General features: G+C 60.4%; 2 protein-coding genes and 1 long non-coding RNA gene across 6 annotated transcripts in view; all 3 read right to left on the bottom strand.

The window, feature by feature from the left end:
• The window catches only part of LOC118254046 (NADPH--cytochrome P450 reductase), a 28,998-nt gene extending 19,218 nt beyond the window's left edge, over positions 1-9,780 (bottom strand). The window contains exons 1-3 of one of the 4 annotated variants that reach the window (XM_050714828.1): positions 9,727-9,780; positions 7,572-7,707; positions 7,077-7,286 (exon numbers count right to left, since the gene is read on the bottom strand). The gene's annotated coding sequence lies outside the window, so the exon portion shown is untranslated. Of the gene's footprint in view, positions 1-3,307; positions 3,527-7,076; positions 7,287-7,571; positions 7,711-9,726 lie in introns of those variants that run through there. The other 3 variants (XM_035559011.2, XM_050714829.1, XM_035559013.2) reach the window with 3 other exon arrangements.
• Positions 9,781-12,476: 2,696 nt separating this feature from the next.
• On the bottom strand, positions 12,477-13,811 carry LOC118254136 (uncharacterized). The gene is made up of 3 exons (XR_004780596.2): positions 13,476-13,811; positions 13,106-13,267; positions 12,477-13,013 (listed from the first exon to the last, which is right to left on the bottom strand). It is a non-coding gene; the product is annotated as an uncharacterized LOC118254136 (long non-coding RNA).
• A 1,507-nt stretch (positions 13,812-15,318) lies between these two features.
• Positions 15,319-20,712, bottom strand: RHBDD2 (rhomboid domain containing 2). Its single transcript, XM_035559146.2, is given in 6 exon segments — positions 15,319-15,884; positions 17,904-18,054; positions 18,416-18,548; positions 18,550-18,818; positions 19,670-19,878; positions 20,696-20,712. Coding segments are annotated over 6 exon segments (1,212 nt in total). The 3' UTR covers positions 15,319-15,451.
• Positions 20,713-22,015: the final 1,303 nt, after the last annotated feature.

Genomic DNA, 22,015 nt, shown 5'->3' on the forward strand with positions numbered 1-22,015 from the left:
AAAGGAGAGAAGCTTCTGGGTGGCCTTCCCAAAGGACCGAAGGAGAAGCAGCAAACTTCAAGCTGTGCCTGGGCTGAGAAGTAAAACTGGCTGAAGTGCAAGGTTATTGCATCGAGGAACTGGGAAGGAAAGAGGTGGTGGTGCTTAGGGAGCAGGAGGGAGACAGGGGAAGGTCTTGGAAGAGGAACGCAGGAGGTTGGGAGGAAGAGATGGCTCTTTGACCCCGTTCTCCTTGCGTGTACACTGCTGCCAGGTGCCGATCCCAGTCTAAAACCCCAGCCGTGCCAAAGGACACCAAACTTGCAGAAGCACACCCCGGGGCAGGACGGCTGGTGCGGAGCATCCTGCCCAGTGGGATGTGAGATCAGGTTAATATCCACTAACTCTTTGTTCATGGCAGTTTGTTCAATCTAAACCCAGGCTCTCACTCCAGCCCATTATTTTATCCAAAAAAAACCATGCAGCAGCTGGTTTTTACCCCAGCCCACCCTGCCTGCTTGCTGCTGCCCCTACCAAGGAAACATCCAGCTGCGGGCCACCGGTGCCAGCTCCTGCACAGCTCGGGGGAACCCACAGCCACCTGGCTGCCGTCACGGGTGGGCTCCCGGGCATTTCTGCAGCCCAACAGGTTCTCAGCCCCACAAGAAGTCTAATTTAGTGAGGAGCTTGGCACATGACACCACGAAAGGCACTAAAAGCCCTGCATTGCTCCCCTTTAGCCATTGGGCTTGCGGAGATGTCACTAAGCAGGGGGGTGGGAAGAAAAATGTGAGCAATGCAGCTGCAGACACGCGAAATGCCCGCTTCTCTCCATCGGGCAGGTCACCCTGTCCTCCCTCCCTCCCTCCCTCGGAGAGCGGCTGCATCTGAGAGCCAAGCGAGGGCTGGCTTTGTTTCTGCCCAGCCGCAGACTAAACCGCCAGGCGAAGCCTCCGCGAGGGAGCCCCGCTGCCAGCAGCTCCCCGCAGGCTCCCTCCTCTCCTCCTCCCCGTTTGCTCCCAGCACGCCGCCGAGGAGCTGCTCCGGCAACTGGCACCGAGGGAGGGAAGTGCTGGGGAGGAGAAGTGTTGGAAGCGTTACTCCTTCATTGCCTCCCCTCCTAACGAACCCCAAAGTTTTCCCTGCAAGCTCTCCTCCTCCTCCTCCTCGCCGCCGCCCCAGCTCATCTGTAGGAAGAGCTCAGACAGACACCGCCAGGCAGCCGCCCCCTCGCACACAGCCTGGGTTCCTGCTCAGCACTCCAGTTGCTTTTTATGTCTCAGAGCAGAAAAATCCGCGGGGGCTTCCCCCGGGAACCTCGGTGGCTGCTCACACGCAGGAACCCCCAGCTCTTCTGCGGGCAGCGGGGGAAGCAGCGCCCAAGCAGGCTGCCTGGAGAAACACCTCCGAGCCTACAAGACGCTTTTTGCAGGACACACCGACATGGCCAGCTCCCCTCGGGGCAGCCGTGGCCACGCCAGCACGTTTATCCCCAGCAACAGCCCGTCTTCAGCCCCCTCACCCGGACAAGACCCTTCCCCGGCACAAGCCCGCTGCTATTTCTACCCTGCCACAAGAACATCCGTCTGTCTTTCTGATCACAAAGCCTTCCCGTGGGGCAGAGATGTCCAGTGGCGGAGGGAGGAGGGCTTGGGAGACAGCAGGCCTGGGAGAGAGCAGAGAGCAGCTCAGCACCTTTACCTACAGCAGCCTCGGGTGTCTGCCCCGCAGAAGTCAGAGGCACGAGCATGACATAAGGGTTTGCTTATGTCATAAGAATAAAGAATAAAGGCAGGGGATGTGGAATTAGACTTCACTTTTTTTTTTTAAAGGTTGTCCTAACAGGAAGGGCTTATTTAGCCCACTTCACCTAGCACAGGAAGGTTATTTCTCAGCTTAACTCAGCCGTACCCAGCTGGCTCTAACAATTACTCTCCAGAAGCTCGCAGCATTTAGTTTCTTAATACTCGCCTGTTTCTAACCTCCAGGGAAAGGAAAGCCGACCCTCACTTGGAACTCAGCTCTCCTGGCAGGCCTGCAGTCTCTGGAAGGACCCCGCCAGAATCAGCCTTTTGGGGTTTTTAAACGCGGGCAAAAGAACTGCATGATGCACGAGTTCCCCTTCCATCAGTTCCAAGGACAGCTCTTTTATCCCCAATGTTTATTGTACTCTCAACCAAGATAAGAGAGACATTCAATCTCTTCCCACTTTTTTTTAATTTCCTGATCCTCGTTTATGCTCACAGTACCCGTCTCAGCTGAGACGTGAGGTACCCACACCACTCGCACAACGCTTTGAAAGGCTGCAGCGAAGCAGCACTGCTGCATTTTCCCCCAACTTTTCAGCCTCTCAGTGCAGCTCCCAAAGCTGGGAATTTGCATGGTACACGGCAGCTTGCACATCGTGCGGGCTGATTTAATCCCCCAGGATTTCCATGGGGACTAAAGGTGCTACCGTGTCACCTGGATAGCAGTATTGAGGTATTAAGTGACATTATAACAAGCAAGAAGGAAGGGGAAGTGCCCTAAGAAAACAAGCGGTCAGCAACCCCAAGGGAACTGTTATTCTCCCTCTCTTGCACACGGCTGATAGCAGCGCTAGGGGATGACACAGAAAAAAAGCAGGCTGCAGCCCTCACCCCCACGGGGCAGGCACAGCACCGGGTTCACACGCGGAGGCTGGCAGGTTTCCCTTCCCACCGCACGCACGTACGGACGTTTCTGAGGGTTGCAGACTGCTCGTGTTATCTTCTGGAGACCAAAAAGCCTCAGCTCGGCCGCTAACTCAGCTATTTGTGCAGGAAGCTGGCTCTTCGTGAGCTGAAATTTATTTATGTAATGTTTGGGATGCCTTTCAAGCATCTCAGGACGTGGTTTCCTGGCCCCAAGCCGCAGCCCGTGACTCCTGCCCCAGAGTCCACCTCCCGTGCCCCTGAGCCTACTGACACAGCCGACTGAGCTTTTGGGGGTTTTCCGAGCCAAAGCGAGTGGCAGAGCCCCCTTGGACGCTCGGGGATAGAACAAAGGTGAGAAGTGCAGCAGGAGCTCTGTGTCATGATACACGCACGCTAAGACCTGCACCAGCCGAGTCAAAGGAGACAAAGTGACAAAGGCATGCGGTGGCATCAGCCACCCACCTGGTGCTCACACGGGTGCTCGCGGTGCCAGGCTCCACGCAGGGACAGAAGCCTTCCCCAGCACACAGTGATCTCCAGGCTGACCCAGGACGCCGGGGCAGGTCCGAAGCCTGAAGCACGCCCGCAGCCAACACGAGCCCCCAGCGCCCCATCCTGCCCCGCTCACCGGCACATCCAGCGAGGACACTCACCGCAGGACTGCTTCCCCACTTGCTATGGTCAGGAGCGTCCTCGGTTCACCACCACACCGAACTGCAGCACCCTCAGAGCCCCCGGCTCGCTCAGACCAGCTCTCCCCATGCCGGGCTCCCAGCAAAAGCCGTGCCAGGGGAGCGAACAACGGAGCCGCACCAGGGGAGACGGCTCGGGCACGGCGCTCCTCTCGCTTCCTGCGGCCACATGACGACCCTCGTGCCACTGACTCAGCACATATTTTGCTTTAGCACAGAAAGCAGAAGCACAGCTGTCACGATTCCAGCGCTGGGAGCTCCGCGCCGGGGATGTCAGCGTGTCCCGGGATCATCTTTGCTGTCTCATGGTGACCGTTCTCGTACGGCACCGTGGAGAAGAAGCCTTAAAAACCCCCCAGCTTTAAATCAGAGATCAGCTCAGCATGGCACGGCCCCAGAAAAGAGCTTGGTGGCAGAGGGGGACCCTGGATGGAAACGAGCAGCCGGAGCCCGTGGAAACCCCTCCTCTTGGCACAGCACCGACCTGCAGCCCGAGCGTCAGGAGAAAGGGCAAAACGGGGAGACCGTCGAAGGAGCTTAACTTAAAGCCCAACTAAAACATCTGGGAGGGAAAAGCAAACGACTCGAGGCCACCTCACAGCCGCTGAGCCCCTGCACGCAGCCGGGGGATGGATGAGGCAGGAGGAACTTGCTTACCAGCAAGAACGCGGTCTTGTGACAGGGGAGGGCTGCCTGCTTTCACCCACGAGATGCGAGCAGGCTACTGAAGCATCAGGAAGAAGTCCTACGGACACAAGTCCATGGCGGAGGAGTCGGCAGCAACAGGAACAGAGACGGCCTGTGGTGGAGATGCTATTTCTGCCCAGAAAAATAGTCTGGGCAATAATAATGCAAAAATAATGCCCAGAAGAATCTGCGCACCAAATACCCCTGCAGTGAGGACATCCCCGCATGCTAGTGTGTGCTATTAGGCCTTCAGGGCAAAATTGTAACTTCTCTCGTCCCTCTTCTGTATGAATGCAACTGATTAAAAGTAAGGGATTCTGCTTGCATCAGCCTGTGCCCCTTATTGGCCTCAGCAAGACTCAGATTTGTTCTTTTTCCCCGTCCTTTGTAGGGAAAGGAGACCTGGAAAGAACAGCGGTCCTTTCCAAAAGGGAAGCAGACCTCTGAGGTGGGGGCTCAGACCCAGGTTACCGAACGCTGCGCTCACCAGCCCCCGGGTTAGCCAGTTCTCTGCACCTCTGCCTTGCAGCGTTGGCATTTCCCCCAGCCAAAAGCGCATCTTTAACAAGCCCCACCACGTCTCACGCAGTACCCAGGAAGGTGCCTCCCCAGGGGCCACTCCAGCATAAATCCAGGAGGGGTTTTTTAAGCCCCCCAGCAGGGTCAGACACCCACACACGACTCGGGGCTTTTGCTGAGACGGAACGAACCAATTCTCGCCGTGCAAGGTCCCTTCCAAGCGGGCCTTGACACCCCGGCCCAGACATTGGCAGAATTTCTATTTTAGGCACGAGACAGATGCGGAGCGTGCATCGGGCAGTTTGGAACTGAAACACTGCGTATCTGGGCGTTCACTGTCACCCTGGGGCTTTTTCTGGCCAATAGGTCCCAGCCAAGGACAGCAGAGCAGCTGTGAAAGCCAGGAAGAGAACAAGAGGAGCGGTTCTGCACCTCGGCCCTAGGGGCGTGCCACGGTGGGGCTACGCAGTGAGTGCAGGACACTGCACCAGGGGACTTAAGGCATTACGGAATGAAATCAAACCTGCCAAGCTGTTGTAAAAGCCTGCAGCCTGGAACTGCTGAATTCGTACACTTCCCTTCCCCAGGGGTCTCCCAAGCCCTGCACGAGGACGGGAGGCACCTCACTGGCTCAGGCACTTGCACGCTGACTAACAGGAGCCAGCGCAGAAAAACGAGCCTGCAGGATTAGGGGATAAACAAAACCTGAGACTGGCAGGTAAATTGAACTCCTCTGCTGACTAATGCCGCTCCCCAGCCTTCCCTCCCAGGGCGTCGTGCCACACGGGCATGCTTTGAACGGGGAAGAAGGGCCTCAGCGCTGCCAACACCTAGAAGCTGGGACAAGACTACAGGAGGTGCAGGCCACCCCTTTGCCAAACACCACGGGCACTCCTCAGCCAAACCAGCTGCTCAGGGCGCTGTGCTGCTGAATGCCAGGAGCACCACTCACGCACGTGTTTTGCGTGGTTCAGGTCCTGCCCACTGAAAATGCTTTTGTGACGGGAAGGAGGCTGCTCACAAGCAGGTGTTGTGCCCTTCTGCAGGTGTTGTGCCCGATGCTGCTAAAGCCAGAGGTTCAGTGACACGTCTCCTCCTCGAAACCAGCCGTTTGCTCGCCCCGTGCTCACACTACACGAGGGTACGGGACGAGACCTGACTTTACCCGAGGCTGCTACTGGAGGGGAGCCCCAGGGACGGGGCTGGTGGCCGCAAACCCTGACCTCTTCCACCAGGAGAGCTCGGATGACAAAAGCCTCAAACGCTGCTCTTGTTTGGGAGGTTTGCTCTGAAACAAACGGCTGGATGAGCATCAGAGGGACGTGGCTAAAACAGATCCAGCAAAGGTTTGAGATCCGTGAAGACCTCTGATCGGAACGGCATGCTTTGGGGGGTTATTTATTTACTTAAAGAAACCAGTGCTGTTTGTACAGAACCCGAACGTTTTGTACTCCCCTCTGTAGGGTGGAAAAGGCAGCGTTCCTCTGGGGATGTGGAAGCATTTGGGACGTTATGTGCGCACTTCCTGCACTGCTGTGAGGGAAGATGTTACCGCACGGCCCTTGTACGAGGCCATGTCACTGCCAGCCCCGTGGCAGCGCAGCGCGAGAGCTGCTGTCCCAGCCCCAGATGCAGGTTTCACACCTCGTTTTAGCATTAAGGGCGTGCAGGACCCTTCATCCCTCCCTGCCTGGCACAAGGCCACAGGACAAAGAGGAGTCGGGCAGGGAACGCCCAGGGCACAGGCTGAAAGGCGATCTCACGCTGTAAGAGCCACAGCCCCCCGACTCCACGCTCCCCCTCCAGAACAGCCAGCACAAGCAGAAGACACTTGACACGCAGTTGTTCCTTCCCTCTGCACGCCCGGCTGCTCCTCGTACCTCAGGTAATTGTACACACAGCCCCGTTACACAACCACGGCTTGCACAATCCTCGCGGGCATTTTAGCAGCTTCCTCCTTGGAAGCTTGGAGCTAGCTCGAACCCAGAGGTGCCACGAAGCCACGACAGCAGGCCAGCAGACACGTTTCACAAGCTGTCATTCAGCAGGATGGATTCAGCCAGTGCCACCAAGACAGACCTACCAACCCCCTGGGCTGCTTACCAAACCTTCACAGCCGCCTGGCACAGGCAGAGAGATTTTCCAAGGAGGAAAATCCAGCCCCATCTTTAATTCTGATCCTCCCCGTTTCCTAGTCCATACGGTGAAAGGAAAGGAAAATTAATCAGTAATTCTGATTAATTCCTTGCGAAGGAACAACTGCGGGCACAGAAGTGGCCAATACCTAAGCAAGAACGCTTTGATAACCTGCCACCAGAGATCAAATTCAGCTGCCCTTTGGACCGGTGGCCTCAGAGAAGCCACCAGAGCTACGGGCACTCCCGCCCCGCTCTTTCAGGACTCTGAGCACCAAGCAGCCCACAATTGACCCGAATGTTTACTTGGGGCGAAGCAGCGAGGGCTTCCGAGCAGCCTGCCATTATTTGCTCTGTTATATGAAATTTCAGACTCCACAGAAACCAACCTTGGCAGGTGTGCACCAGGCACCGCGGAGCTCCTGCCTCACGCCCAACAACGGCGCGTCCGCGGCGATCTCGGCGCTCGGATCAAACGATGGCGTTGGGAAAGCGCCTTATGCAAGTTCTGGAACTGCGTTGTTAAAGGGAGCAGGGCTCACGTCAGGCAACAGCACAAAGTTCAGTGTCACCAGAGGTAACTGCCGGCTGGTTTGTTCCTACAGGGGAGAAAAGTGATGGGGAGGAGATGGCAGGAGCACAGGCCTGAGCGGGGAAGTCTTTTGCCCAGTCCTCGAGGACGGAGCGAGCGTTCTCCTTGCTGCAACTCAGCAAAGGAGAGCGTGGAGATCTAATCAGATTCCAGCCCACACGGCTCCACTTCTGCTGCAGGTGAAGTGGGCAAAGAAACCACCGCCCCCAGCTCGTGCTGCCGGCCGTCCCCCCAGACCCCCCCAGCACCCAGAGGCGCTCCGCAGCCTGCGGGCTCAGAAGAAACACGTTACCTCGCTCCCACTGCTCCGCGAGCAGGCGCTGACGGCGCCCACGAGCTCCAGCACGGAGGGCAGCGAGCAGCACCAAACGCCTCCCTCGAGAGCAGGAAAGGAGACTGGGTCGGGCGGCCCCGTGGAGCTCCTGCAGCTGCTTTGGAAGAAAGCAAAAGGAAGTTGCAGAAACCACTCACTTGCTCAACCCCGCGCAGGCACCACCCCGCGGATTACTGATTGAACGGGAGGCGGCTGCGAAGCGATGACAGAGCAAGAGATTTCCCTCCGAGATCTACAGAAAGAGATTGTAAAAAGAGATTTACAAGCAGAGCAGGGCTCCGTGTAAGCGGCAAGCCAGCCGGGTGGCGGCGGCTCCTCCTTCCTGCCCGCCCTGCACCCCGTTCTCCAAGGCTTTTACGCCGCAGGATTAGGAGAAAGTGCCCGGTGGTGCCACCCGCCTTCCCGTGGTGATGCTTTTCCCTCCCTGCCTTTTCCCAGTGTTGTGGGAAAGTGTTTTACACACACGGTTCTCGTGCGGCGCCACGTCCCCGTGCGACACGCAGGGCTCCAAAACGAGACACCGTGAGTTACGCACACCCCGGTGCCCAGCAATCACCCAACAAAAGACACAGCTGAAGGAAAACCGAGCACTGGGACAACACGAGGTGCTCCGGGGGGGGCCCGGCTCACCTGCAGATGCCAATTTCATTACCTGCAGCAGGTGAATTTACAAGTGTGCCCTGCATGTGCAAAACAGGCCGTCGGGATTTCTCAGAGACCCGCAGCAAAGCAAAGGACGGCACGCTCCCCTCCAGCTAGGGAAGGGACGTGTACGTGCTGCTCCTCGCTGCGGTCCCCATAAAGCCCAAAGCACCGGCGGGTGAGATGCCCCCACGACACCGGCACCATTTTACCTTCCGAACTTCTAAACAGAGACCTGACCCTTTGTACCTTTTTCACTTCTCACCAAGACGTGCTGCCGCTTTTTAGAAACAGACGTAAAAATAAAATCCCGTTTCAGTTTCCCAGGCCACTGAGCTTAGGCGGAAACCCTACGGGACACCATTCTCCTCCGAATCATCACCTATCGTTATCCATCAAATCAGCATCCATCGTTATCTGCCTTCCTGCTCCGAAGGCTGACCCAGGGCAAGGCGGCGCTGAGCACTGCTGGGCCCAAGCAGGCTCCGGGCTGCGCTGACTCCCAGGGGACTTCCTAACATCAGTCCCCGTTCGCTGGCTAATGACCAGGAGCAGGAGCAGGAGCAGGAGCAGGAGCCTTCCTCCTCTCCCGCTCAGCATTCCCAAACGCGGGGCTTTCCACTATTTCCCCCGACGAGCCTGTTCCCTAGGGGGATAACTCCACCTTCCAAAGCGATTCCGTCCAGGAAGGCCGGGAACGAGCAGCCTCCCGCCGCCCTACAGCTGACGAAGGCAGACAGGAGGCAGCAGCCCCGCGCGCGGCGGGGTTTTTGGGGGGATGCCGGGGTGACTGGCTGCAGGAAGGAGTCCTCGGAGGCTTTCAGGGAACAGCAGCCCCTCGGAGGGGGGGAACCAGGCGGGGGGAACCCCACAGGGGGGAGCCCCGAGCCCCAGGAGCCCCCCAATAACAGGGCTCAGCTCACCCCAGGCTCCCCAGTAACGGGGCCCCATCACCGCAGGCACCCCAAATAGCGGGGACCCGCTCGCCCCGAAGCCCCCATTAACAGGGTCCTGCTCACCGCAGCCCCCCAGTACCAGAGCCCCGCTCACCCCAAGCCCCCCCCAACAGCGGGACCCCGCTCACCCCAAGCCTACAAATAACAGGGCCCCCCCCCCCCCCAGTAACGGGTCCCCGCTCACCCCCACCCCCAATAACGGGGTCCCCCTGCCCCCAGCCCCCCATAACGGGGGCCTGCTCACCCCACCCCCCCGGCACGAGCCCCCCTCACCCCAAACCCCCCAAATACCGGGGCCCCGCTCACCCCAACCCCCCCTTAGCAGCCCCCCCCACCCCAAAGCCCCCAATGACGGCGTCCTCTCGCCCCCAGCCCCCCGACCACGAGCCCCCCCTCACCCCAAATCCCCCAGCAGCGGAGCCACGACCCCCCCCGGCCCCACACCGGGCCCCCTTCACGCCCGGCCCCGTACCGGGACCCCCCCGGCCCCATAGCGCCCCCCCCGCCCCCCTCACCTGCGCCCCGCTCTCCCCCGCCCGGCCCGGCCCGGCCCCGCCGCCGCCGCACGCAGCCCCGGCCCGCACCACCGCGGCCCCGCGCGGGGGGGGGGGGGGGGGAGCCCCGCCTCGCCCGCGCCGCGCAGCCAATTGGGGACGAGCGCGCGGGCGGCCCCGCGGAACTTTTCCTCCCCCCCCTCGTCCGTTCGGCGTTGGTACGGCCCCAGCGCGCACAGTGGGGGGGGGGGGGGGGCGTTAAAGGGGCAGGGCGGAGGGACGGGGGGGGACACACGGACAGCTGCGGGGGGGCGAGGCGTGGTACTGGGGGGGGGGGGGGACAGACGGACAGACAGACAGACAGAGGTACGGGGACAGGAACAGGTGTGGTGGATATACCGTGCCTACCACCAGACACATGTACCTCCAGGTTTAGGTGGACAGACGTGCAGGTGCACGGCCGGACAGACGGACATAGGTACGTGGGCAGACAGACGGAAAGCTATAGGTACAGGGACAGACAGACGTAGGTACACGGACAGACAGACGGATATAGGTACACGGACAGACAGACGGATATAGGTATGTGGGCAGACAGACAGAAAGCTATAGGTACAGGGACAGACAGACGTAGGTACACGGACAGACAGACGGATATAGGTACACGGACAGACAGACGGATATAGGTACGTGGGCAGACAGACGTAGGTACACGGACAGACAGACGGACATATGTACGTGGGCAGACAGACAGAAAGTTATAGGTACAGGGACAGACAGACAGACATAGGTACACGGGCAGACAGACGGATATAGGTACACAGACAGACAGACGGATATAGGTACACGGACAGACAGACGTAGGTACACGGACAGACAGACGGATATAGGTACACGGGCAGACAGACGGATATAGGTACGTGGGCAGACAGACAGGTGCCTGACGTGAAGACAGAGGTACGTGGACACAGACAGATATAGGTACACGGACAGACGGACACACGGACAGACAGACACAGGTGTAGGTATGTGGACAGCCGGACAGATGTAGGTACGCGGACAGCCATACAGGTACCTGACATAAAGAGACCGAGGGACACGCACATACAGACGCGCAGGTACACGGACTGACGCGGGTATGTGGACAGACAGACAGACAGAGGCACACGGACAGGCAGATACGGGTACGCGCGGACAGACAGACGGACGCAGGGACGCAGCCGCACGGGCTCGGCCGCAAGCCACGCTCCTGGGGCATTTCAGCGAGGCTCCCGGGGGCAGCTCGCCTCGCTGCCGCCGGAATCGCTCAAGCGGCTCCGAAAACGTCTCCGGCGGGGGAAACTTCACAGCCTGCGGCCCGGGAGCCCGGCTGCGGCAGGGCCACCGCTCCCTTTTGGGGTCTTTCCCCACGCCGCGGCTGCAAACCCTGCAGGAGCACTTGGGCGCCGGGCCGGGCCTGGAGGGCGAACTGCCGAGACAGGGCTGCGGGAGAGGTGCGGGGGCATCCTGGGGGGATTTGGCCCCGGCAAAGCGCTGCTGGAGCACAAGGCGTAAGAGCAGAGGTCGCCGCGGTGCCTTTTGGGCCCCGTAGCACCCGCAAACCAGCGAGTACTGGGACGGGGCAGGGCGCTCCTCCCGGCTGCTCTGCGAAGCCCTCTGCCACTGCTGGACTCCTCCCGGCGTCCCCGAGGCACGGCGCCGTCCCACCGGGGCCACGGTCCTGCCGCCATCGCCGTATCGCCGGTATCGGAGCCGATAACGCCCACGGGGAGGGCGCAAAGTCCGGGCGGGTGAGCTGGGGGCACCGAGGAGAGGCAGAGAGCCGAAAAGCTCCGGCTCCCCGGGCACGGCGCCCCGAGCGGCCCCGCAGTGACGGAGGGGTCGGGGACCCCCTGCTTGGCAGAGGGGGCGAGCAGGGGAGCGGGGCTGCCCGTGGGTAACCCGGTGCTGGGCGCCGTCTTCTTATTAGAAGAATAAGGAGTCGGGGAAGCAGAGAAATCCAGGAATTTATGTACGGGAACGCAGACCGTGGGGCTGCTCGCAGGGGAACGGGCAGCAACGTCCCCAGCTCGGCTGGCTCCTGCTCAGAGCCGTCACCTCAAGACAGCTGAAACCTGCCGGTTTCACACAAAAATACCGACAAAGACGCTGGGGACGTGGCTCAGCAGCACCAGGAATCCCGCCTGGGTGCTCCAGCTGCATTCCAGCGCATCAGCCACGGCCGCAGCCATCGCCGCCACCCACCTCGGCTTCCCTCAGCCCCTTCCAGCCCCCGCCCCGCGGGCACCCCCGCTCCTGGCACGGCTCAGAGCCAGAACCGTGCTCCCCGGTCCCCGAGGCCGTCCTCCTTCCCCCACGGCGGGGTGGAAGAGCAGCAGGGAAGGAGCTGGGCTCTGCCGGAACACCCGTCCCGCTGCCCCGGGCGCAGGGCGAGCACCGCGTCAGCTCCCGGTGCTTGTCGCCACGCTCCTGTCACCCCCTGGGCACAGAGGGGTGACCGAGGGGCTTTCTGGGGTCACGTCTCACCCCCCTTCCAGGGCAGAAGCAACCCCGAGCTCTGAAGCAGTGCCGCTTGTACTGGGAACGCAGCAGGGGCACAGGGTAACAAACCTTCGGAGACAGCGTGTTCCCGGGGGCAGCCACCGCCTGCTGAACTGCAGCTTTATTGATTTTTAAGAAAAAAAAAAAAAAAAAAGGCAGAGAGGAAAGGAATAACTTCAGTTCTCTGCCTCCCCTCCAAGGAAGGGACCCGGCACTGCAACTCGCCATCAGTGACCCCGTCGGCGAGCTCCAACGCCACGCCAAGCAGACGATTTTTACCTCCCCCCTCCCCAAACCCACTCCTTCCAGCCTTCGGCCACGTTTGCCCGTGTCCCATCCCGTCCTTTCCCCTCCCTCCCAGCGACTTCCCGTCGCTCTGCAAGGAGGTTTGAGCCCAATCCCGGCCCCGGGGAGCTGGGAATCGGTTGGACTCGGCTGCCGGAGGAGCAGACAGCCCCCCGCTGATTTATACGGCAGCGTTTAACCGAGACGGCTGCCCGCAGGAAAGGCAGGGGACAGACCTCGTTCGAAATCACCCGGCTCTTTGCAAGCACCTGCCTTGAAGGCCACCGAGCACAGGAATATCCCCCAGGACAGGCAGGCACTGCAGCGGTTGCGCAGCTGGGCTCAGAGCAGCCCCGGGTGGACGTTGCGGGGACCCAGCCCCCGGCCAGGGCCTGCAGGAAGCTCGCAGCAGAGCTGGGATCAGGAAAACTCCCCCAGATCGCGGTTTTGTGCCTGTTCCACCAGGACGTGGCCCCGCAAGGCTGCGGAGGAGCCTCGTCGCAGCACGGGAGGCTTTAGGGCCGGTCCCTGCTCCCTCACACGGGCACGGTTTGAGGGCTCGGGCCCCCCTCACCTGGGGAAGGAGCTCTGCTGTCCCGGCCCCACGCCGCCAGCCTGGGGCCGCTCCTGCTGCTGGCAGCGACACGCCAGCGGCTCGCAGGGGACATCCCCTTTCTCCCGCAGCGCCCACGGCACGAAACCACTCACTGGAAACCACGCCGCCCCTCCGACGGCTCTGCAACCGAGGAGAGTCAACCGTTAAAGAGTCTGAAAATAAAAATTCCCAGGCCCCCGAGCGTTCTCCCACGTGCGGTACCGCCCTTCCCCAGCGCGTGTCCTCCGTCACCGGGCGCTCGCGCCCCGCACACGCTTGCCCCGCAGCCCCCAGGGGACTGAGCCCACCCCAAGAGGCCCAGGCCAGCTCTCCCCACTTGAAAGCAAACCAGGAGACGTGGCGGTTCGTTTCCAGGCTGTTATTTCAAGCTTTCAGTCTGCGGGTACACGACGCTGCCGGTCCTCGTCACCCCGCTGGGTCCTCTGCCCGTTTCCGGGAACAGGAGCGGTAAAACCTCGCGGTCCGCAGGAAGGCTCTCACACGGCAGAGCATGAAGGCACCGATCGGAGCGGAACATCAGCACTTCAGTTACCTCTAGCAGCTCCTTCCCGGTATTAAAAACACCCTTTTTGAGTTTCAGGCGGGCACCTCGTCCTGTCGCCGCTCCCTGCTAAACAACGCGACTGCCGGCAGCAGCTCGGCAAAAACAGGCCCACGAAACCAAACCCAGCTGAGACCCCAGGGAGGGGCGAAACAATCGGGATGGAGCCGGCCACCAACTCCAGCCCCCCCCCCCCCCCCCCCCCCACGGGCTGGTTCCCAAAGGGCTGCGCCCCCCGCAAAGCCCCTGCCCGGCCCTCGAGCCTCCACCTTTGCGAGCAGCTTCGGACGAGCACGAACCTGAGGTCCGAGCCCTCGGCCTTCACTGCGGTCACCCCCAAAGCAAGGCCCTGCGAGGCCGCACGTCATCGTGGCAGAAGAGCTGCCGGCACAGCGGCCTGTACAGCGACACGGGGCTTCCTCGGGCACCCGAGAGGGGGGAAAAGGGAGAAAGAGAGAGGCACGCGGGCGCCTTGGGGGCACGCAGCCATCGGTGCTGCCTCCTACCTGCGCTCCCGGAGAAGCCCTGAGGAGACAGCTCAGGCACGGCATGATCGTTCCCCGGAGCGGCGAAGGCACTTCAGGCTTCACGGAACACTTGTTGGCGTTATTTTTTTTCCCCGAGAACAAACCTCTAGGCAGCTAGTCAATGGATCTGAGATCCTGCCTGCTTCACAGACAGGCAGCGGAGATTCCTCCTGGGCACGGCACAGCAAAGCAGCTGCCCAGCGGGAAATAGAGCCCACCAAGTCCCAACCCCACCCCTCCGCCACCACCACCAGCACCGCACGGCGCCCTGCTCTCCATCCCTCGCTGAGAACTCCTCTCCCCCGCCTTCCCGCCCCCCTCTGAAGGGAACAGAGAGAGGTTGTGCCAGCACTGAGGGGGCGACACATCTCAAGCTGAGCGGTGCGAGCACCCCAACGGAACAGCATCGTTCCAGTTCACTCTTCCAACCCACTTTCGAGGTCCCTCCCAGCTCCTTGGATTTATGCTGGCTGCACAAACGGCCAAAATCCCCCACCGAAGACCCTTCCGCTACTCTGCGTGCGCCTGAGCTGCCGCGGGGATGAGCGCGGGCGAGGCAGGCCAAGGTAGAGCATTCAGGGATCATTCAGGCACCACGCTGGCTGCACTACGGACCCGTCAGCGTTCAATAGCTGGGTTTAGGGGGGGGCAGAAAAGGGCGCTCTTTACTCCGTGTCACTCAGCCCAGCCCTGGCTTAATAAGCCCCCAACGAGGCTGCTCTCAGTGCAGAAGCCACCGGTAGAACAGTTACCTGTGCCCCTCCACTCAAATACTATATTATAAACGAAGGCAGCCATGCGTTCCCCTTCTTTTGGGCCCTACCTACATCCTACCTGTAAACGCGGAAGGGGACCAAGAGCCTCGGTGCAGGTGGGACGTGCCCCGGCCCTGCGGTGTGCTTCGACCCCCCCGTTAGTTCAGCGCTCTGACTCCTGGCTTCAGCCTCCGGCTCAGGGCAAGGAGCGGATGCACCGTAACCAGTGGCGGCGTGGAAAAAGGGGCGCTAAAAACAGCGACGAGAAAAGACTCCGAGAGGATGAGAGACGCAGAGAGGCGACACAGCCCCCCCCCCCCCCCCCAGAACACGAAAAGAGTATCAAAATTACAAAGGAAACAATTAAAATAACCCGTTCAGCTAGTCACACAGACGCGGCAACGGTGCCAGCAACGTGCTGCCGCACGAGCACCACGCACGGTCCTCCCGTGCCAGAGGAGCCCCGCTGCCTTCGGGAGGATCAGTACACCTGGATCCTGGAAAATTCAGCCGGGACGGGCGGCGCTGCGGCTGCTGGGCGCCCCGGGGTTTGCTGAACCCCAGCCAGGGGCTCCAGGCCCGCGGGTGCCTGCGGTCCGGGCGGGCACACGCGCTGCGGGATGGAGAACTTGCCCGCCTGGCAGCACTGTCCAGGAGAGGCTCCGGCGTGGGTCTGGATGTAAAACTCCCCGAAGGCACCTCCGGCTCGGGACGGGGAGGAAGGGAGGCCGTATCCTGCCGCAGAGCTGTGCCGAGCCCCGTCGTGTCCCCCCGCAGGGCCGCGTCCCGGCGCGCGGCTGTGGTGGAAGGCCTGGCTCCGAGCGGCAGCGTGCTGCGGGGGGAAAGCGGGAAGAGCCGGAGGCGAGGAGCTGCAGTAGCTTTGCGTGGGGTACGCACCTGGCGGAGGGGTGATCCTGGGCAGGAAGGAAAGGGAAGGTTATTGCACAACCGGCGCTGCCTCGCTGCTGCTGGAAGTGCCCCGGGGGCAGGTTTCCTCCTGACCGGAGCTCACAAAGGTCGCTGCAACCCACCGGAAAGGTGCTCCTTCTTACGACAGGAAAAATCCCTATTGCAAGCAGCGTTCGGGTAAAAATAGGGATATTGGTCACCTGGGACAGATGCGCCCACTCCCAACCCACAGAACAAGCGGGGCTTTAGCCCTAAATCTCTTCACGCTAGGAACACGCCAGCAAAACCGCAAGGTTTGGCTTTACGAGGCCTCACAATTCCCACGCACATCCCCCCTGCCTCCCGTCTAAGCTATTCAGCAGCAGCCACAGCTGCCGAGCGTCATTTATCGAGAGCCGTAAAGGCCTTTGGTGGAAGCAGGAGCCCAGGGCAGAGAGCAAAAGGGAAGGAGGAGGAGAGCTACAGACGAAATGAATCCTTCAGAAGCAAGGTCTAGAAGCAGCCTCCGCCAGCAGAAGGCGTGACTCACCCTGCCGAAACGCATCAAGCAGCGATCTGCCTGGGAGCCGAAGCCCCTGGGCCTTCGGGAGCACGGCTCGGCCCACGCACACGCTACGATGGGCATCGAGGCAGCGTTCGCACAGGCTGTGCCCACCGGATCCCAGCGAGAACAAGGGACTGGCTCACGCTGGGGGCTGGGAGCTTGGGTTTGTTCCCCCCCACGGCTCCGTTTTGTGGAGGCAGGCGCGATGCAGAAGGCAGAGCCTCCTAGAAACGGCTTCTGCCTGCTGGCAAGTCGGTGCCTGAAGCTTTAAAACATGCTCAGAGCTCGCGCTTGGGAATAAGGATGGAAGTAATAAAAATTAAGCCCCAGAAGCAAGCACCAGACCTGCACCTAAGCCGCAGAGACAGGCAAACTGAGCTGCAGAAATGGAAACATCCTCGAAACGCCTTCCCACGCCCTGCTCGACAGTCAAATGTCTAGGTCAATACCTTCGAGCCAGGAGAGCCCACTGATGCCAGCTCACCTAAAGAGGGCAGGTTTAGGCGCAGAGCCCAGACTGAGCACAAGTTATTAGCGGCAGCATTGCAGCGGTGCAGACACGGGCTCAGCTGCGGCGAGACCGACCCTCCTCCCAGAGGCAGCACTGACAGCAGGAGTCAAAATGCTCCTGGGTTTGCCCGGGCTCCCCTGCGAGCACTGGGGCTCGGTCTGATTGCCCTGCTGGATCTGGGTGCACGCCTCCTGCCAGCAGGGCTCCGTTTTGTGGCTTCCCCTCAGGTGAGGGTAGGTGCAAACGCTTCAGGATGCCTCACGCTGGGCCCACGGCTTCAGCAGAAGGTGGAATTTAACCCTTCACGGAGAAACGTCCTTCCTCTGCGAAACTCAAATGGCTGGGGGAAAAATTGACCTGGATTTCTGAGCTTTATAACGTATAAGGGAGTTCTCAGGGATTGTGATAGACACAACATTAAAATAACTCCCGAACGTCAACCCAAGTCCTGAGGTTTCTTTTCGGTAAAGCCATCTTGTTTGACGCCGAACACAAGCACCGAACGGCGGCATCTTCAATTTCCAGCGCGCCGCGCCCGTAGGTTCGGACGTGACCAACTTCACAGCGCTGCTGGCAGGCGAGGCGGGGCAAAGACAAATAAAGATCACGCCCCGGGGCGCAACAGCGCCAGGAACAGACGGCAGCAGCCCCGACGTCAGGGCAGAGCTGCACGACTCCACCTTTGCGTCAGCCGCGTTACCTCCGCGTGCGCGCACCGCGGCCTCGCAGCGGCCGAGCCCGTCTGTCACCTCAGTGTGGCTTTCACCGAAAGAGGTACTGTGGGAGCACGTTACTCGCAGCAACGTCACCGTTTTGCCACCCGGGGCCGGCGCGTCCCACGTTCCCCCCTCCCCCCGCTTCGCGCTCTTGATATGAGCGCAACAAAGCTTTAGGGGTGACCCAGTGCCACCTCACGCCTCAGAACTTCCCTACACGGCAAGAACCTCCCGCGGGAGCTCCCGCACTTACTTGATGCCCTCGGAGGCTCTCCTCTCTGCCGAGGACCCCGGGATGTATTCCAGCCCTGGGACTCTCTTTAACAGGCTGAAGGGGAACAGCCGATCCAGCTTAGAGCTCACCGACTCTGGGATATCCAGGCAGAAGCAGTAGCCAAGCCCATCTGAAGCCAGCAACACGTCAAGGAGGCCCACGGACAAAACGTGCTCGTTCCTAACACGGCCACGCACCCTCCCCCTCTGGCCACAAACCCGTTCTCCCTGGAGAACTCTACCTAGTGCCATCCCCACAGCCCCAACGCCCTCCTCGGCTCCAGGACCTCTGCACGCCCTGAGGCCACGAAGTGGAAGCAGAGGGCGAGAGGCAAATGCAGAGCTGGGTGCGCTGAGGGCAATTAAAGCCGGCGAGGGCTTAGCAGAGAGAAGAGCCCAGGAAACGCCAGAAAGCCGCAGCCGCCAGAACTGCAGCAGGCTCATCAACAGCGATCCCGCGCTGCGCTTCAGGGCTGGGCACTCAAAGGATACAGGCCTCCCCAACCAGAAGCCCACAGATGTTACTGAGGAGGGAGGAGTGGGGGATAAACCACGCTACGCAGAGCAGAAACCACGGCACCAGCACCACCGGAACCCTAACCCCGAAGAACAGAGCTCTCTTCATCCCGCGAGCGGGTGGTCGACACGCCCAACATGGCAAAAGCTACCGGCATGAACCCCTTGGGGTCTTCCACCTCCGACACCCTCGAGACGACAGCCTCAAGCAGGAGGTACAGGAGGGCGGAGAGGACGGCGAACAGGACGGTGAGGAAGCAGTGCTTGGCGGTGCCAACGTTCTTCTCAAAGCTGCCTGCGAAGTACCAGACGAGAACGGCCCCGCAGGTCAGGGATATCAGGTCGTCGTAGCTGAAGACGTAGGTGAGCAGCCTGTGGACTGAGCACAGCAGCACGTCACAACGGCAGGGACAACGAGGGGTTTGTTTTAGCCACCAGAAGCTGGATTCGTTTTAACCAAATCTGGTCAGCTGGAGCAGAGGGAGACCGAGCCTGCAGAAGTCATCGCTTTTTGTTCTATCCCGCTGCAGAAGAGGGGGAGCTTGGGGCCTTTAAAACCAGGAGGAAATAACGAAACACTGCTAAAAGGAGAGCTGTCGCGGGCACCGCGCAGATGGACTGCCTCTCGCTGCTTCCTGGGATGGCGACTGGAAAAAAGCAACGGTGTCTGTAGTCCATTTCGGTGTCATTAAAAGAGATGGCAGGAGACGTGGAACCATTAAGGTTGGAAAGGAGCTCCAAGATCCTCTGGTCCAACCATCCCCCTACCACCACTGCCACCCACTAAACCACGTCCCCAGGCACCACGTCCAACCTTCCCTTGAACACCCCCAGGGCCGGTGACCCCACCACCTCCCTGGGCAACCCGCCCCAGTGCCTGACCGCCCTTTCGGAGAAGAAACGTCTGATTTCCACCATAAAAACGCCTGTCCCGGCAAGCGCACCTGTCCTCTCTTACATTAGCTACCACAGTAAAACAACTAAATAAACGATCAAACTGCCGGAGGCCGGCTGCTCTCACAGCAGCAGCTCTGGGGGCTACCAGATGCCAGCCCCCAGCCCCGGGCGCACCACACGGCCCGAGCCAAACCACCCCCGCGCCCCTCCTGCCGGCAGCGGGGCCGGCCCCCGGCGGCTCCCGGCCCTCACACGAGGCCCGGGGCAGCGCGGGGCGGGCCCAGCCGGCCGCGGGGGGGGGGGGAGGAGGCGGCCCCGCACCTTCCCCCTCACCTTCCCCCGCCCGCAGGGAGGCCGCGGAGGGGCCGCCGGTGCCGCCCCCGCCCCGCAGCAGCGCGGGCCCGGAGGCGCCGAGGCTCAGCAGCAGCGTCACCGCGCTGCCCGCCGCCGGCCGCCGCCACCCCGCCGCCATCTTGCCGCGCGCCGCCCCGCTTCCGGCCGCCGCCGGAAGGCCTGAGCCGTTGCCATGGCGACGCCAGGCGCTGTGAGCCCCCCCGTTGCCATGGCGACCGGCTTTGCTTTTCCTTTTTTAATCTTTTAATCCCCTCTTTTCTTTTTTTTTTTTAACTTTTAGTCCCCCTTCTATTTTTTTTAATTTTAATCCCATTTCTCTTTTTTTTTATTTTTAATCCCCTTTTTCTTTTCTTTTTAACTTTTAATTCTCCTCTTCCTTTTCCGTTTTTATTTAACATTAATTCCCCCGTTTTCCTTTTTTTCCTTCTTTTTCCTTCTTTTTCCTTCTCTTTCCTTTCCTTCTCTTTCCTTTCCTTTCCTTTCCTTCCCTTTCCTTTCCTTCCCTTCCCTTCCCTTTCCCTTTCCCTTCCCTCCCCTTCCCCCTTCCCTCTTTTATTTTTCTTTCCCCTTTCCAGCAAGGGGCCGAGCGTTCCCCCCAGGGGCTGCACCTGCCGCCCCCACAGGGACAGACAGAGGGACAGACAGCTCACAGGCAGGCTGCCGCAGACTGCGAGAGTCCTCCTGAAACAGCACCGACGTTGGGTACAGAGAACAACGGACACGCCGCTGCCTGAGGGAAAGGACAGAGGCAGGGGCCAGGGAAGGTCCCTGCGTGAGAAGGATGGGGCAGGAAAAAAGCGAGAAGCAGAGAGAAAGGCTTTGCTCTGAGAGCGGTGGGAGGTGAGCGGGGACGCAACTCTTGGTGTCCAGCTCCCGGTGCTCCCACCTTGCCCTAAACAACCAAGTGCCACAAACGGAGCGTTTGTGCCGCCGTCTCCTCCGGCCAAGAGCCCAGCCGCTGGTGATGGCTCAGGGCTAACAAAAGACCCTTGAGGTCTCACCTACGTGGGTGGAGGTCTCATCTACGCGGGAAAGACCAGCAGAAACACAGCTTCCCCGCTCCCTCTGGCTCTGGGAAAGGGAGACGGGGTTTGACACAGGCGGGGATCCCTTTCAGCCGAGGGGGAAGAGCTGGGGGCTGAGGTCTGAAATCTTTTCCCCACCAAAGCTTCAATACTTTTGTTTGGGAGCAATGGGAAAGCGCAGCACTGGGTTTTCCCTGTGAGTCTGCTGCAAGCAGTCAGGATCTATCAGCAGGCAAAAAGTACGTGAGCTCAGCTCTTTGTCTCAATGCCATTTTCTATTTATACGGACACCTCAATCTCTTAGGAGCACAAAGGTACCGAGAGGCTACCCAGAGCAAATGATGTCTCCCTGCCCTGCCCCTGGAGCACTGTTTGGGACCTGCCCTAATCCCTCAGCACACTTCCAAGGGAGCCTTGTCAAAAGGTCCCAGCTTGTCACAGGCCCAGGAAGGCCGGTGGCGCTGGAGAAGGAACTGAGGCTGGAGGAGATGAAGTTTTTCAAGGAGAAAACCGAAAGACAGGCGGAGACCTTGACCCTTTTTAAATTTATCCTCCTAGTCACTGCTTGTTTTGCAGAAACTTATCTTAGGCCTTGGGCCTCCCGCTGCTATGTCCTGGGGGAAAGAAACAACCCGACTCGTTTGCAGATCTGCTCAACCCATTCAGCTGGAACCAGAGAATGCTCCTCAATCCCAGTAAAAAAAAAAAAAAAAGGAAAAAAAAAAGAAAAAAAAGGTAAAACCTCACAGTGCTGTTTCCCCCAGCTGCCCTGTAAATGCTGATGCGGGTACAAACCCTCACTGGGCGGAAAGCACAGAGCTGCGCTTCACGGTAACTTTTCCAACACCCTCCCCGCCTTTACCAGAAGGCAGGCAGCTGGTCGCACACAAGGAAGGCGAAATGTTTGTTCCTGATCAAACAAACCGCGCTCGTGCAGCAACACCTCCTGCTCCACGCGCTCCCCGGGCTGTGCCAGGCCACGACCCCTCGGCTTAGGAAGTCGCTTCCTGAGCCAGTATCTGGCTTTTTAAAAATATCTGGGCTCTCTGGCGAGGTTTCCTTTTCCCGACGGTGGGACCAGACGATCCCGGAGGCCTTTCCCAACCTCAGTGCTGGGATTCCCTCGTTCTGCGCTTCTTTAGGTTGCCTACTTGAGGTTTAGGTTGCTCCAACCCCCCCCAGAAGGCTCCCCCGCCTTTCCCAGCGCCGGGCTGGGCCGCAGCCCCTCGGGACAAGCTGCCCCCCCCCCCCAGCGCCCCCAGGGCACCCCCGAGCCCCCCGGACACCCCCAGCCCCCCCC

The sequence above is a fragment of the Cygnus atratus genome, chromosome 20 (genome assembly GCF_013377495.2).
Source record: "Cygnus atratus isolate AKBS03 ecotype Queensland, Australia chromosome 20, CAtr_DNAZoo_HiC_assembly, whole genome shotgun sequence".
NCBI classification, from domain to species: Eukaryota; Metazoa; Chordata; class Aves; order Anseriformes; family Anatidae; genus Cygnus; species Cygnus atratus.